General features: G+C 41.4%; 2 protein-coding genes, 1 non-coding gene and 1 pseudogene across 4 annotated transcripts in view; 3 read left to right on the top strand and 1 right to left on the bottom strand.

The window, feature by feature from the left end:
* Positions 1-17,935, bottom strand: part of KLHL6 (kelch like family member 6) — a 109,826-nt gene that overhangs the window by 69,175 nt on the left and 22,716 nt on the right. The gene's annotated exons all lie outside the window — the stretch shown is intronic.
* Positions 2,912-3,413, top strand: LOC112926181 (cofilin-1 pseudogene; annotated as a pseudogene).
* On the top strand, positions 7,071-7,178 carry LOC112926322 (small nucleolar RNA U13). Its single transcript, XR_003236311.1, has one exon. It is a non-coding gene; the product is annotated as a small nucleolar RNA U13 (small nucleolar RNA).
* On the top strand, positions 14,541-14,942 carry LOC112926206 (small ribosomal subunit protein eS17-like). Its single transcript, XM_026007185.1, has one exon. It carries the CDS (start codon positions 14,541-14,543, stop codon positions 14,940-14,942), a length of 402 nt encoding a protein of 133 aa, XP_025862970.1.

Genomic DNA, 17,935 nt, shown 5'->3' with positions numbered 1-17,935 from the left:
GATGTCTGGCAGGGATGCCTGTATGGCTGAGTTGTTAAGCAACCAACTCTCAATTTTGGCTCAGGTCATGATCTCAGGGTCTTGAGATCAAGCCCCACATGGGATTCTCTCTCTCTCTCTCTGCCCCTTCCCCACCCTCCTCTCTTGCTCTCTCTCTCTCTCTCTCTCAAGAAAAAAAATTAAATAAATAAAAATTTTAAAAAACTGATGTCTGGCATATATGAAATCCTATGTAAGCATTAGCTATTATTATTCAAACCTTTCTATAAAAAAGAAGTATGTGTATTTCAGTCTAAATCTGGCTTCTGGCTTCAGACCAAAGACTGCTTCAGCACAATGGCCTTTGTTAGTACCTACAGGCAGTCTATTGTCCCCATCTTGGATAATTTCCATATAATCAGTGTAGAGGGGCCCATAGACCACCATCTCCCCAGGGAGATAAACATTCCTATCCCTCACTCTGTGCATCAGAAATATTATTCTCCCCAGAGTCACAACAATTCATAGAACTTATCCATCGGGAAATTCTTCGTAGAAGTAACCCAGTCTAATCAGAGGCAATTAAAAAATATGTTTCAATTACATTTATATGTAATAGATATGTTAATTATAAATACAGTTGACCCTCAAACAACACAGGGGTCAGGAACACCAAACCCCAATGCAGTTGAAAATTTGTGTATGGGGATCCCTGGGTGGCGCAACGGTTTGGCGCCTGCCTTTGGCCCAGGGCGCGATCCTGGAGACCCGGGATCGAATCCCACATCGGGCTCCCGGTGCATGGAGCCTGCTTCTCCCTCTGCCTGTGTCTCTGCCTCTCTCTCTCTGTCTGTGACTATCATAAATAAAAAAAAAAAAAAAGAAAAAAAAAAAGAAAATTTGTGTATAACTTTTGACTCACCCCTAAAACTTAACTAGTAGCATACTGTTGACCGAAAATCTTACCAATGACAGAGTTGATTAACACATATTTTTGTACACTATATATATTATATATACATATGTATTATATTCTTACCATAAAGCAGCTAGAGAAAGTGTTATTAAGAAAACCATAAAAAAGAGGAAATACATTTATAGTACTGTACTTAAAAAAATCTGCATATCAATGATATGCAGTTCAAACCCATGTTGTTTGGGTCAACTGTATATTAATACACTATAGATGACACTAACTAAAAGAGCATCATTTGTTGAGATGCTTTAGGCTAAGTGCTCTGTGTGCTTTATGTCACCCTATTTCCTTTTATCGACACCTTGATAAAATGGATTATTTTTCTCTTTTTACAACTGAGGAAACCACAGCTCCAAAATAAAGTTGAGTACTCTGTCCCAAGTTTCACAGGCTGTAGTAGGTAAGTCAGTTATAGTATCTGATTTGTCCAGGCCCTAGTCTAATGAAAAACTCCCAGTCCACATCTTCTGCTGCCCAGGAAGCTATTTGTGATACAACATGACTCGGCTACTCCCCTTTGTTAATTGGACTACAGTGGGTACACCCATCCAAAGACAGTCAAGTGTATACAGAGATTAAGTTCAGGGACACATATAGCAAAGATCCTATGGGACAATTAAAGACTCTAATTTGAAATAAACACAGTCATTCAAGAGCAAAAACAGGAGGCAAAAGGAAGCATCAAGAGATGCCAAATGATAGAAACAAACTAAAGCTATTTGCAAGTCAGCTTCTGAAGAGAAGAAACCTGGAAGGTAAGTACTCAGGGAGATCTGGAAGTAAGAAGACCGAAGCTAACATGAAGAGAGTAGCTGAGAAAGGTCACCTAGACACTGGGTAGAAAACCATAGGCTCCTGTTGCTTAAGTCATGAAGCTACTTTGATCTGAACCACCCTCTAGCTCTAGTTAGGGCTCTGCTCTTGGATTTCAGAGCGATTTCTACCTAGGTCCCACATTTCTTGAAGTAGCTTGATTGAGACTGTTCTTACATTACAATGGACCCTAGTGGATCAGAAGCAGAACAGTGCCGTAAAGCTCATCCGTCTGATCCCACATACTAACCACCGTGCTACCCTTTCTCCACAGACCAGGGATGTTGCTAGGTGCAGAGATGGGCCCTGAAAAAAGATCAGATGTCACAGCTGCAGCCAGTGCCAGTGCTAATTCAGGTCTGCTATCCATATCCAGCTCTAAAGTGGACTTTCCAAATGAAGACTCAAGGAGTAAACTGGAAACAGCAAAAATTCCAGGGAGTGGGTTTTGCAAAGACGAACAGCCCCAGGGACACCTGGGTGGCTCAGCGGTTGAGCGTCTCCCTTTGGCTCAGGGCATGACCCTGGGTCCGGGGATCGAGTCCCACATCAGGCTCCCTGTGTTCTCTCTCTGCCTGTGTCTCTGAGTCTCTCTCTCTCTCTAATGAATAAATAAATAAATCTTAAAAAAAAAAAAAAGAACAGCCCCAAAATATTCACTTATTGCTAAGTGGGGAGAAAAACTACAAAATAGTAGGTAGACTATGCTCCCATTTTTGCAAATATGAGTGTAGTAAAATACCAGAATGAAATGCATTTGCTTATTCATCTAATGTTTAATGAGTATATTCCCGGTCTCAGAATACAATAATGAGCAACTATTGACACGGTTCCCACCCTCAAGGAGCTCACAGTCTAGTGAGGGATGACCAACATTAAGAAACAAACAGGGGCAGCCTGGGAGGCCCAGCGGTTTAGCACCGTCTTCAGCCCAGGGTGTGACCCTGGAGACCCGGGATCGAGTCCCACATTGGGCTCCATGCATGAAGCCTGCTTCTCCCTCTGCCTGTGTCTCTTCCTCTCTCTCTCTGTGTCTCTCATGAATTAATAAATAAAATCTTTAAAAAGAAACAGAGTTGAATCCTGGCAGCAGCTCTCATCTCTACTGACCCTCTTTGCTATCTCCCTTTCACTTCTGGAAACATGACCTCTGGCATGGTAGTCTCTGATGGAGTTATCAAAGTGTTCAATGACATGAAAGTGTGTAAGTCCTCAACATCAGAGGGGTTGTAGAAGTGCAAGAAGGCAGTACTTTTCTGCCTGGGCAAGGACAAGAAGAACATCATCCTGGAGGAGGGCAAGGAGCTCCTGGTAGGTGATGTGGGTGAGGCTGTAGAAGATACCTACACCACCTTTGTCAAGATTCTGCCAGACAAGGACTGCCACTATGTCCTCTATGATGCAACCTATGAGACCAAGGAGAACAAGAAGGAGAACCTGATGCTTATCTTTGGGGCACCTGAGTCTGCACCCCTTAAGAGCAAAATGATTTTTGCCAGCTCCAAGGATGCCATCAAGAAAAAGCTGACCAGAATCAAGCATGAATTACAAGCAAACTGCTATGAGGAGGTCAAGGATGGCTACACCTTGGCAGAGAAACTGGGGGGGTAGTGCCGTCATCTCCCTGGAGGGCAAGCCTTTGTGAGCCCCCTCCAGCCATGTCTGGAGCATCTGGTAGTCCCAGACTTTCCCATGGGAGTTGCAGGCTTCCCTTCCTGCCAGACCAGAGGGGCTGGGGGGATCCCAGCAGGGGGAGGGTAATACCTTCACCCCAGTTGCCAAATAGCCCCCTTCAGCCCCTGGACCTTCCTCCTCCCTCTATCCCTGATGGTTCTGGCCTTCCCAAACCACTTTTGATCTTCTGATTCCTCTTGGGTTGAAGCAGACCAAGTTCCCCCCAGGCACCCCAGATTGGGGAAGCCTGTATTTTTAATGACACCCTAATTCCTCACCTGTTACCCTTTCCCATGCTGTCAACTTCTAACCTCAATAGTGACTCTGTGCTTGTCTGCTTAGTTCTGTGTATAAATGGAATGCTGTGGAGGTGAAAAAAAAAAACCCACATGTATGGAGTGTGTAATCACTATATTGTATACCTGACACTAATATTACACTGTGAGTTAACTAACTGGAATTCAAATAAATCTTTAAAAAACAAACAAAAACCATGAATGCACTGCAACCATTCTAAGTGCTGTGACGGAGATGCATTTGGTAGAGAGCCTTTATCAGGGGCAGTTTGACCTGGTCAGGGAGGTCAGGGAAGGCTTGTATGCTGACTGAGCTGTGATGGACAACTGTACAATAACTACATAAAGAGTTGTCTAAGCAGAGACTATGAAGTGGGCAGAGCCCAGTGGTACAAGGGACTGTGGCAAAGATAAGGAGCTGAGAAAAAGGCCATGTGGTTGGAGTAAAGTCAGCAGGGCAGGGAATGGTGTGGGAGGGGCTAGAGGGGTAAGTAGACCAGGTCAGGCAGGGCCTCATAAGCCACCTTAAGGAGTCATTACCTCTGGGGGTAGGAGGTGGTGGGGAAGCAAGGGAGGCTGGGGTACTAAAGATACCACTGGATTTGCACTGTAAAAATATTTGTCTCTGTATGGAGAGCAAATTACTAGAGGCCAGTATGCATAAGCTAGAAGAGAAAGGGACCAGTGTGGAATCTCTCATAATCCAGATGGCCTGTGACTGCAGCATGGACAGGGGAGTAGTGCTGGGGAAAGAAGTAATGAATTTGAGGCATACAGAAAAGTTAAAAGCAAGATAATGTGCTGAAGGATTGGACATGGAATGTAAAGGAAAAAGAATTTTCGAGAACAGCATAGGTTTCTGATGTGAACAGCTGGATGAATGGAGATACCAACACTCTCACATGGAGAACACCACTAGGGAAACAGATGTGGGGGGAGAGGAGCAGGAGTTTATTCTTGGTCATGCTGGGTGCAGAGTCTGAGACATTCAAGATACGCTATCAAGTGAGATGTTTGATACACGGTCTGGGGCTCAAAGGAGAAGTGTGGCTTGGAGATAAAACTGATGTACTAAAACATGAAAAGTGGTTATTTCTGGGTAATGTTTTTGTATTTTTTGTTTTATTCTTTGTGCTTTTCTGCTTTTCTCCCTTTTTCAGCAGTGAAAAAAAATTTTTTTCTAAAGAGAGTGTTTAAAAAGAGTAAAATTTTCCCTATGCTTGTAGCAAACAGGAATACTCTACTTCTCATCACTGGCATTAGTAACCTCAACAGGAAGGTCCCTAGAGTGGGGAAAGCCAAATTTGTTTGACACTAATATCTCTTTGGCAATATCATATTCCTTTCACATCGGTTTACAAAGAACCTGCCACCTTCCAAATTGTAACTTGTTATCTTGAGCAGGTTTATGCAACAGGAGGGGGTTCACTGTGCAGGTAGATGTCCAGTTTGGTATTCAGGTGTCTCCCTGATAACTGAGATGTTTTAAGAAGTCCAATAAAAAGCAACGTTTTCCCTCTTATCCTGGATGAACCAACTGAAAAATAAAACAAAGAGTCAGGAGATGAGGGCCAATATTTGTGTACTAGCTGAGCTAGGGAGTCAAACTGTATAATCAATATTATCTACCCAGTTGTAGCAACAATGAAACAGAGCCAGCTCCCACTCCTACCCTTCCCCTAGAACTGCAAAACAGAAGGCACATGAGAGTAGACAGCAACAAAAGGAAGAGGAAAGGAAGACTCTGGGCCATGTATACAGTTTCTATCTCCTCACTCAGCATTTTGCCTGAGGCAGAATGAGGGACGGATGTAAGGATGGAGAAAAGCCAGGACCTTAAGGCTAATCCCAGAAACGAGGTACAGTCATACCAACACCCACTATGAGTTACTGTAGTTAGCATCAGGTTTATAAATCGAGTTCAATCATGTAAAAGATACTACCCTATCCATATGCATTTGGATAACGTTTGCATCTCTGATGACTAGCAATAAGTCAACACCAGCTGATTTTTAGCAGAAACTGAACTTATTAGCACAATATTGAGTGTATAATTCTCGTCCGGATCCTGGATTCAAAAAGAAAAACAACCCCCATATTCAAGGCAGCATTTTCACAATAGTCAAAAGGTGGAAGCAACCCAAGAGTTCACTTGACAGATGAACAGATAAACAAGATGTGGTATTTACATAGAATGGAACATTATTCTGCCTGAAAAAAGAAGGAAATATTGTCATATGATACAACATGGAAGAACTTTGAGGAAACTATGCTAAATGAAATAAGCCAGTCACAAAAAGATAAATGCTGCATGATTCCATTTATATGAGGTACCTAGAGTCATCAAATTCATAGAGACAGAAAGTAGAAGAGTGGCTGATAGGGGCTGGGGGAAGATGGGGACCTATGAGTTAGTGTTTAATGGGTACAGAGTTTCAGTTTTGCCAGATGAAAAGAGTTAACTAGACTGGTGTACAACAATGTGAATATATTTAACACTACTAAACTCTACACTTGAAAATGGTTAACATGGTTAAAAAAGAAAAACAACCCAGCAACAAGAAACAAAAACAGCTAAAAGAAAAGAGTTTTCTTTCTAGTTTTAACACACTGGGAATTGGGGGCATGGGTTATTCCAGAGTCCCAAAAGTATTAACACCAAATGTCACGTTTTAAAATATCCTTAGGTGCACTAAATAAATAAAATAAAATAAAATAAAATAAAATAAAATATCCTTAGGTGAAACACTACTGAATATGGACTTGGGTTTGAAATAGAAAATTAATCAAACTTGAGTCCTGGGATATTTGAGATAATCTAAGATTTTTCAATTACGTGTGAATTCATCTAGCACAAAAGTGGTATTAATGGTTTGATTACACTGCCCAAAAATGTAGCTACAAATGACATTTTAAGAACTAAGGAAAATTCTAACAGAACTATACTCAGTGATTTTATATCAAAGTTAAGTTCCTTGCATGTGATAATGGCATTGTGGCTATGTAGGACAGCATCTTTGTACTCAGGAGATACATGTGGTTTTCAGAGTGAAGCGTCATACCTGCCACTTACTTTCAAATGGTTTAGCAAAAGAAAATATTGGACAAAAAGAGAGAGATAAAGCAAAGAGTATATGGAAGTTCATCATACTATTCTTTTTTTTAATTCTTTTTTTTTTTTTTTTTTGTCTTTTATTCTTTTATTTTTAAGCAATCTCCACACTCAACATGGAGCTCAGACTCACAATCCTGGGATCAGGAGTTGCATGCTCCACCCACTGAGCCAGCCAGGTGCCCCATATTCTTTTATATTTTAAATTTAAAATGTTTGGATCCTTTTGTAGTTCATATAAGAATGATGATTGGGTGCTCACACCATTGTGTGACATGTACCTCTCCCTCAAACCTTGTTATGATATTGGCACATTACCCATCTGATGTGAAAATAATAATAATAATAATAATAATAATAATAATAATAATAAATTAAAAATGTTTGGAGAAAGTATGAGGAACACAAAATCTCCAGCTTAGAAAGAGAACAAGGCTTGAAAGATGCAGTTAAGAATTGGCTTAAAATCACTCTGAAGAATCAGCCTGGCAAGGACACCACTTTCCTCACCCCCAAGCAAAAGATACTACAGCTTTCAGTATAATATTGCTGGTACAGGGCATGGAGATACCATCATGACACCCATGCCATCGCTTCCCCCAAGGACTCGGGTCTTACAACGACCTCCAAATGAGTAAATAAGTCCAGCAGTGATGGTCACCTCTGGATGTACCATTAGAACTGAAGTGTGAGCATGATCAGCTAACAATGTAAGAAAGACAAGACATAGCTTGGGGCAGAGGAGTTGGGGACGGGAACTTCCAATCAACCTCATTCTGAAACAGCCAGGTGGCCTTCTCACCCTTAAGATACTTCGTCCAGGGTAAAGAAATGTGATCAAGTCTGTTTGAAGTTTCAAGCTACTGAATTTCAATATACTTTTTTTTTTTTAAAGATTATTTACTCATAAGAGACACACACACAGAGAGAGAGAGAGAGAGACAGAGACACAGGCAGAGGGAGAAGTAGGCTCTTCACAGAAGTCCAACGCAGGATTCGATCCCAGATGCTGGGATCACAAGCTGAAGGCAGCCACCCAACTGCTGAGCCACCCAGGCGTCCCTCAACATACCTTTACACAACAGATGAAAAATAAGAAAAATACTGGATTAATAAAATCTATTTTTTTCTATATCTCCAGTTCAAGGAAAGTTTTCATATTGTTTTTAAGATTTATTTGAGAGAGAGTGTGTGTGTGAGAGAGTGCAGGCTGTGGGGACAGAGGGAAGGGACAGAGGGAGAAGGAAATCTCAAGCAGACTCCTTGCTGAGCCCAGAGCCCGGTGTGGAGCTCAATCTCATGACCCTGAGATCATGACCTGGGCCAAAACCAAAAGTCAGACACTTAATTGACTGAGCCACCCAGGTGCCCCAGCTCTTATCTTTTAAAAATATGTAGATATATTTTAACACATTCCTAAGCCATTCAGGAAGGACTTCTACAAGATCCCCAATTTGGGTTAACAACACTGCTGCTCAGTAGCAATGGATATATCACATATAAATGAAAAGAGAAAAATATTATATGTGCCCTACATAACCAATAGTCTATCTATATAACACAGTTAATCATCATACCAACCCTTCCAAGTACAGATATGACAAGAGATGTTGAAGGGGGGTACACAAAGTAAAGCTCCCTGCTCATTTCTGTATCTCACATTGCCACTTTGCAAACTGCCTCCTTCAGCATGGTGTACAAGAAAGGAAAGGTGTATTAACAAGTTCAAACTGGGGACTAGAAAATTTAGCCATCACTTTCTCAGAGGAATAATTGGGATTTTGAGTTTTGAATGCCTGGAGAAAGAATCCTGGTATCAAGAGTCAGGAGATCCATCATTTCATTCTAAAGGTCCAGGAACTCTGCTTGAGCAGGAAAGAACACTAGAAAGAGTCAAACTCTAGAGTCAGAGACCTGGATTTTAATTCCAGTTATTTCATTTCCCATAGTGTGGCCTTAGACAATTTGCTTAACTGCAGATCTACAGATTCTTTATCTATAAGATGGATTACCCATCTCAGAGCATTGTAGTTATTGAAGGAGATCTCATTATGTAAAGCCCTCAGCACTGCACCTGACATGCAGTAGTGCTAAATAAATAGCAACTATTATTAAATAACGAAAGTTTCAAAACCTAGGCAAAGAAGAATAGAGACATAAATTCCCTCCAGACATAGGAACCATTCTGGCCACTGACTGACTTGACATGTAAATTATGTCTCACCGTCTCAAAATAACCCACCATAACGGAAAGTCATTTCTATGTCTAAATTGGACATAAAGTACACCCCTTTCACTGAGCGGCCCCTTTCTCTATGGGCTGGGTCATCAACAGGTCTGAGAGACACTAAGGACTTGAAACAGGCCTTTTTCAGCACTTAAGTTTAAGTTTGATCAATTTGCATGAAATGTCAAGTTATTTGTCCAGCTACAGTGCTGGAAACTAGGAGACATGAAGTAACTAAATATCCCCCAGAATATCCTCACAGAGCTCCCAGACTAATGAGGCTAACATGTGAACAGGAAAACTGAATAGCATATGGAACATACAGGCTACTGTGAGAAAATAATACACCTTAAGTTTTATGTAGCCTTTTTAACCCAATATTTATATATCTTCAATATTTTATTCTGTTCTGTACTTTATTTTCCTTAACAATTACTCAGAAAATAGGCCTAAGACCAATCTACATTCAAATGAGAAAAAATTCAGCACTTTCAATTTGCTTAAGAGTTACCATCTGTAGAGTACCTGGGTGGCTCATTTGGTTAAGCATGTGACTTTAGTTCAGGTCATTATATCTGGGTCCTGGGATCCAGGTCATATAATTGAGTCCGTCCTCAGGCTCTGTGCTCATCAGGGAGTCTGCTTCTCCCTCTCCTCCTCCATTTGTCTCTACCCCTGCTCTTGCTCTCTCTCTCTCTCAAATAAATAAAATCTTAAAAAAAAAAAAAAAAAGAGCTGCCATCCTTGCCTGGATTATGCAAATTTGTGAACCATGGTTCTTGTCACTAACATCGGAGCAAAGGTATCAAATACAGTCTGGACAAGTCTACACCAGAAAAGATCTCTCTGTCACACCATCTGTGAGAGTCATACTGGTTAAGATTAGGGCTTTCAACATATGAATTTTGTGGGAACACAATTCAGTCCATAGTATTGTGACTCTGGTCCCCCCAAATCCATGTCCTTATTGCATCCCAAATATATTCATTCCATCCGAACAACCCCCAAAGTATTAGCTTATCCCAGCATCAACTCTAAAGTCCAAACTCTCATCTAAATATCTAAATCAATTATAGGTGAGACTAGAATTGTGATTCATTATGAGGCATAATTCCTCTCCAGCTGTGACCCTGTGAAACCACAGGGTTACATTTGGGAGTTATATCACATTTGGGAGTTATATGCACTTCCCAAATACAGCAGTCAGTCAGGTATAGGATAGACATTCCTATTCCAAAGAGAGGAATAGGAAAAATAGAAGGAATGATAGGTTTCAAGGAAGTACAAAACCCAGCAAGCTAAATTCTATTAAATCTTCAGCCTTGAGAATAACCCTCTCTGACTCAATGCCTGGCCTTCGAGACCCACTAGGGCAGTGGCCCCCACCCTACACCTGTCAGGCCCCTCAAGGCTCTGCCAGCAGCAAACCTGCCCCCTAGGCTCCAGTTATTTTAACAAAGAGAACTTAAAGAATGGTTAACTAGGTAATAAAGAATTGTTAATTGAAAAGGCAAAGAGAACACTAAGCTATAGCAACAGCAGGAAACAGTTCATAAGGCGGGAGGAAAAAAGGGAAAAGATAATGATTAAAACTTAGAAGCTTGGAGGAAAGTCTCAATGGTTTGGGACACAGGTTTCCGAAAAGGGGTGCCTGCCAGCTTAACTGCTGTCTCTGCAGGGGTATGTTAAGTGTGCCTTTGCAAGCTGGTAAAACTCAAATTAGATCAAACTGTATGCATGTTATTTGCTAGGCTGCCTTAACAGACTGGGTGACTTAACAAAAATCTATCATCTCGGGGTCACTGGATGGCTCAGTCGATTAAGCTAAGTGTCTGTCTGGCTCAGGTCATGACCTCACGGTCCTGGGACTGGCCCCCACGTCCGGCTTCCCTGCTCAGTGAAGAGTCTAATTCCCTCTCTGCCTCTGCCCCTACCCCTCCTCCCTGCTGATGTGGGCTCTCTCTCACAAATAAAATCAATCAATCAATCAATCAATTAATATCTTTTTTTAAAAAATGTATTGTCTCATAGCTCTGGAAGCTAAATGTCCAAAATCAAGATGCCAGCATGGAGGGTTCCTTCTGAAAGCTATGAAGAACAGATCTGTTCCAGCCTTCTATCCTTGGCATCTTCCCCCATGTCTCTTCACATCGTCTTTATGCAGATCTTTTTTTTTTTAAAGATTTTATTTATTCGGGATCCTTGGGTGGCGCAGCAGTTTGGCGCCTGCCTTTGGCCCAGGGCGCGATCCTGGAGACCCGGGATGGAATCCCACATCGGGCTCCCGGTGCATGGAGCCTGCTTCTCCCTCTGCCTATGTCTCTGCCTCTCTCTCTCTCTCTCTCTCTCTGTGTGTGTGTGTGTGTGACTATCATAAATAAATAAAAATTAAAAAAAAAAAGATTTTATTTATTCATCTGAGAGGGAGAGATAGAGATAGTGACAGAGAGCACGAGCTGGGGAGGAGAGGGAGAAGCAGGCTCCCCACTGAGTAGGGAGCCTGACCCCAGGCTTGATCCCAGGACCTTGGGATCATAACCTGAGCTGAAGGCAGATGCTTAACCAACTGAGCCACCCAGGGGACCCTATGCATAACTTCTTATAAAGAGATCAGTCATAGTGAATTAGGGCCCACTCTAATGACTTTATGCTAACTTGATTACCTCTTTATTTTTTTAAAAGATTTTATGTATGTATGTATGTATTTGAGAGAGCAAGGGAGAGTGGGGGGAGAACCAGAGGCAGAGGGATAAGCAGATTCTACACTAAGTGCAGAATCCAATGTGAGGCTCAACCCTATGACCCTGCAATCATGATCGAAGCCGAAACCAAGAGTCACAAGCCCAAACGACAGAGCCATCCAGGTGTGCCTTGATTACCTCTTTAAAGATTCTATCTCCAAATAAGGTCCCATTCTGGGGTACTGAGGGTTCAAACTACAGCACATAAATCTGTTTCGCGACACAGTTGAATCCGAACAAAGTGCTTCTGGAATGTCTGCCTCTGGGGGAGTGAAGCAGCGGCATTGCTGGACAATGATGACAGGAATAGGAAGTATACCAGAAAAATACCAGAAGCAAAGAGGAAAGACTAAGTCCCTTCTTCCTCATCTGGCCAGTCAGCCTCCCTCCAATGTCCCTTATTGACAGAACCTAAAAGGAAGCAGTTGGTAAAGGAAAAATGTGGTTGATAGAGTCCCAGTCCCTGCATGACAAAATAGAATATAGAAGAATGGATTTGGGGATCTCTGGGTGGCTCAGCTGGTTAAGGATCTGCCTTCTGCTCAGGTCATGATCCCAGAGTCCTGGGATCAAGCCCCAGGTCAGATTCTCTGCTTGGTGGGGAACCTACTTCTCCCTCTCCCTCTCCCTCTGCCTACCATTCCCCCTGCTTCGGTGCTCACATGCACTTGCGCTCTCTCTCTCTCTGCCAAATAAATACATAGAATAGTTTTTAAAAAAGAATAGAAAAGAGGAGTGGGTTTGAAGCTGAGAGCCAACAGTTTAATAACTGGCACAGTGCTGAATAATTGTCAGTTATTGTTATTACTCAACAGCATCAGCACTTTGATTTTTCATTTTCCATATATTTTTATAATAAGAAAAGTTGCAATAAAATATTTAACTGAACAAACATACACTGCTGCTACACTGCTAAAGGTGTCCTGACCACTGGTGGGCTGGAACATCACCATATTGCAGTGCACATTCATTTGTTCATTGACATACAGCACTGCATAGTGACCTTCCAATGGGAGGCCAAGGTGTATTGTGTACAGTGTGTAAGTAAACTAAAAGTTTGGAATCCAAGTTATCAGCAAGTGTTTTTTCAATTTATGGCTGAGAAGATGAACATTCAGAAGAAGTTGCTTGACCCAGGTCACACAGCTAATAAGTGACAAAGCATTGATTTGAACTGAGGTCTGATTCTCTGAGCCTCAATTTCTTTATCTGCCAAATGAAGATAACAATATCTATCCAATAGAGCTGTTATGAGCATTAGATGAGATAATACTGTAATGTGCATAACACATATATGGCCTGGCACTTACTAAGAGCTTCAAAAAAAGCTGGCCAAGGGGATCCCTGGGTGGCACAGCGGTTTAGTGCCTGCCTTTGGCCCAGGGCGCCATCCTGGAGACCCGGGATCGAGTCCCACGTCGGGCTCCCGGTGCATGGAGCCTGCTTCTCCCTCTGCCTATGTCTCTGCCTCTCTCGCGCGCTCTCTGTGTGACTATCATAAAAAAAAAAAAAAAAAAAAGGTTGGCCAAGTGGTACCTGGAAGGTGGGGCACTCGGTTAAGCATCCATCTCTTGGTTTTGGCTCAGGTCATGAACTCAGGGTTCATGTCAGGCTCTATACTCAGGGCGGAGCCCACTTGGGATTCTCTCACTCTATCCCTCTGCCTCTCTCATCTGTGCTGCCTCTCTCTCTTTTTCTAATAGATAAATACAATAAATACATAAATAATAATACAAATACATAAATATAATCCTAAAAAGGATAATAATAAATAAATAAAAATTTTAAAATAAAAAAATTTAAAATTGACCAAGTCTGGGGCTTTTACTACCATACCACACTATCCTATTCCATGTACTTGTCAAAACTTCACAGTATTTGGAGGATAGAACTGTAAAGAATAGAGAGATACGGTTGGGAATAAAATTCCTTTAAAAATGTTTTTATTATATTTGCTATCAAATCGTTCTGAGGGCATTCATCCATTTTGGACTCCCACAAACTACAGACAAATGTTTATTGAGCACCAGCCACAGGGTAATTCCTAGAGATACAACACTGAGACACAGCCCCACCTTGAAGTGTCTCATCAACTACTTATCAAGCAATGACAGCACACAATCAGGCCTATGATCAATGACATCCAGCACAGGAACCTGTAACAGTGAAACCTGATATAGACTTGAGGAAGTCAGAAAAAGCTTTCATGGAGAAAGTCACATTTAAGTTGAAATCTGAAGATTGGTTAAGCATTTCAAACATAAGCGAAAACACAAGAAAAACCCATAGAGGCAAGAGGGAGTAAGGAATATTCAGAAGGACACTAACTCTGGCATGGAAATCAGGGTGGGCAAAAGACAAAGCTGGAAAGACCCCCAGGACCTATTCCTGAAGGGCTATATGAGCCAGAGGACCCTGGACATTAACTGGAGGCAGTGTAGGACCACTGTAGGGTTTTAACAAGTGAGGGACTATTACATGTGAACTTTATGAAGATCAGCTTGGACGCCATGCGGAAAATGGCTTGGAGTGAGGTAAGGAGGGAGGGGGAGAAATCAGAAAGCTGCTATCTGCCAGCAAGCCAGGTGAGAAATGATGGAGATCTGAGAGCAGTGTTCCTAAGGATGCAGGAAAATGGATTAAAGTAGCATTTAAAAGGTAGAGCCATCTTTTATTAGAACTACCAACATGGGCCACATTCGCCCATGAAGAAGGCAAAATCATGAAGAAGGCAGCCTGGGTCATCATTGAGAAGTACTACTCATGCCTGGGCAATGACTTCCACACCAAAATGTGTGTGCATGAGAAGATTGCCATTATTCCCACTAAGAAGCTCTGCAACAAGATAACAGGCTATGTCTCACATCTGATGAAGCAAATTCAGTCAGGCTTGGTGAGAGGTAGCTCCATCAAGCCGCAGGAGGAGGAGAGAGAAAGCAGAGATAATTGTGCTCCTAACGTCTCTTCCCTGGATCAGGAGATCACCAAAGTAGATCCTGACACTAAGGAAATGCTGAAATTCTTGGCCTCTGGCAGTCTGTCGAACCTGCATATCACTCAGCCTAAAGCTGGGATGAATTTCAAACACCACATGGAGCCTTTGAATCTTTCTGTTGTGCTGTAATATCTTCAATAAACCTTGGACAACAAAAAATAAATAAAAATTTAAAAAATAAAAGATAGAGCCAACAGGATTTAGTAGGTGACTAGAAGGAGTGAAGAGCAAGAGAAAAAAGAGAGAAAGGAAAATGCCCAGATTTCTACTTTGGGCAACTGGATGCCTGGTGATATCCTTTACCAAGACAGAGAGTGCAAAGGCAGAGCAGGTTTAATGCAGAAGCTGATGGGCTTAGGTTTAGGTTTAGGATTGAGTTTAAAGTATACAAGGGTCATCCAGTTGGAGATGATCTGTATGTAACGGCAAACCATCACAACTTCTTTTTCCATTTCAACTGTTGACCACAGTACTGCCTCCCCAAGCAGTAAAGCTGTCTGAACCAACTGATAAGTGTCTTGAGTACCACCTGCTGTCTATTATTAGTCTCGTTTTAATAACCAATGAATTAAAATTTTCCCCCACCAAAATGCATCCTAAGTGAGAACAGGATGTGAATGCAACCAACAGATAATTATATACATACTATGAAATCTATTTAAAATGAGACCATTCTTATTCAATTGATAGAAACTTTCAAACCCAAGTCAAATTTTTGCTCTTTATTTATCACCAACAAGAATAGAGGGTCCATTTTTTGTAATGTCATCCTGTCCTACTGTTCTTCACAAAACTCAGCTCTAAGGAATAGAACACAAGTTATTTGAATTTTTATTCCTGAAAAGAAAATCCTAAACATTACAACATCAAATAAGATTTCTTAATCTGAGAATGTAGCCAGTTTAGAATCAGAAAACGTTATATAGCTAAAACATTTAAACAGCGGTTATTTTTCATTCAGAAATCTGTATATACAAGGTTCTTTTCAACAAATTTTGGCCTGTGTTGGAAGATATGTAAGTGTAATTCTGATCTCCTCCACAAGGGTTATGTCGCAGCTTCAGGGGAGGAAATGGTGAAGTTTCTTCAGGTATAAGCTTCTCCCAGGTGGGAGCTGCTTTCCATGGAAGGAGGGGTAGCCAAGTCTAGGACAAAACCTCAAGCGGGATAACACCTTGAGGACTGAAAAAACAGAAAAGCCACAGCCCACCTAATCCAAAGGAATCATATATATTGAGAGGGATTCAAAAAGGCCACTTCCTCCAGGAAGCCTTCCTTTATCCTACGCAAGCTGGTTTAGATGTGTCCCAAATGTGCTCACATAGAACCTTGGCCGTTTCTGCCATGGCACTTGTTACCCTTATTAGAAATATTTGTTCCAGGGACCATTTCTGTACTACATACCCTGGTGTGCAATGTGAGGACAGAAACTATGTCTCAGATATCTCTATCTCCCTAGGCACAGTAGATATTCAGTAAAATCTGATAAATAGAATAGTGAATGCCCTACATACATTTCTCAGGCAGCTATATCATCAATAAAAACACCCGAATGTTTAGAGTTAAATACAAATAAGCATGTAATTTTATAAAATCTTATTGACTCTTAGTTCTTCTACTAACACAAAACCCAGCTCCCTGAAAACGTATTTTAAAGAAGGACTTGTTTTAGATGTGTCCCCAAATAAATATGGTTTTGCCTTCGATCAGCCACTACATGAAATCTGTCTTTTCTCCTCTGCTCTGGTCCACATCTGCGGGCACCATTCATACATCCTTTAATTCAAATATATTTATCCAGTGCATACTCAACAGCAAGCACTGTGCTAAAAGCAGGATATGCAGCATTAAACATGACAGAACCAGGCCCATGTCCTCATAAAGCTTATAGTCTGTTGTCCACTACTCACCTCGAAAACTCGAAAGAGTCTGAGAATGCCACATGGGCATAATACATTTTTATCTTTAAGCTCTTGAAAATATAATACATTGATAAGGCTAGCCCAAGTTAATTCAGAAGCATCTGGAGGCTTGCTGTCTAGAGTTTAACAAGTCTGTTAAAATATTTTAATTTTCCCAAGGCAAGTGAGAACTGATCAGTCCAAAGGGATCCATTCTGAGGCACATCCAAGTTTCCTTTTGTCTGCATTCAACATGGGCACCTGGAGGCATATTCCACGCTGACTGCCATCTCAGAACAGCCAAAGGGAAACAATGGTGTCCTGCAGCATCATTTGCTAAGGTCTCTCAATTGCCTGCTTATAAGGCACCCTTGTGTGAATTAGGGAAAGGCGCCCCCTCTAGGCAGGTGCATTGGAAAAAGGCATCCCTTCCTCCCCAGCAGATGTAGCCTCACTCAGGGATGCACAGCTGAGTAAGAGGAACTCAGCCAGGATTTCTTTCTTTTTTTTTTTTTTTTCAGCCAGGATTTCAATCCCAAAGTGAAATTTCCAGACTAAAGCCCTGCTACCAACTCCCTGGTCTATGCACTGGGTGCAAAATGCATTAGTGCATTTATATTCCATGTGTTTTAAATTATCCTTATAACTAAGGAACAGTTTTTCTGTGAAATTTCTGAACTATATGGAAATCCTTTTGTAAAACCCAGCAGCAGCCACAGGAACTTGAAATAGGATTCAAGCTTAACAGTCATTAAACTTTTTCCAAGAATGCAACTTATTTCTGCCAAATAACTGCAATGCTTCAAAACCTATGACTTCACTGAGCTCTGAGCAATTCAGAAATGGAAAATGAGCACAGTCTCCAGCCATGTGGTTTGGGACTAAAGCCTTGCACCTCCCTGGACAAATATCAAGGTCAGTGTTCCCACAACTTGCCAAAGTCATATCACTGAAGAAGTGCAGTATAGTAGTTTTTTAGTCTTTCAGAGTTTATACTCTCAATAAGTCATTTTTCTCAAGTAGCAAGTCAAGAAATCCTTTCATCCTAGCCATATATTATATTAAAATAACCCACTCCCTGTACCCTTTAAGTTCAGCTACTTCCAAATAAACTTTAAAATAATAGTTCAAAGCACAGACATAAGGAAAACACACAAACTTAGTCATTTTTTCTATCACATCATTCAATAAACCTCACTTGAAACGTGGCCCTAATGGTAG

Source organism: Vulpes vulpes, chromosome 3 (genome assembly GCF_048418805.1).
Source record: "Vulpes vulpes isolate BD-2025 chromosome 3, VulVul3, whole genome shotgun sequence".
NCBI lineage: Eukaryota > Metazoa > Chordata > Mammalia > Carnivora > Canidae > Vulpes > Vulpes vulpes.
Note: the sequence above shows the minus strand (reverse complement) of the source record. Positions and strands in the feature narration are given on the sequence as shown.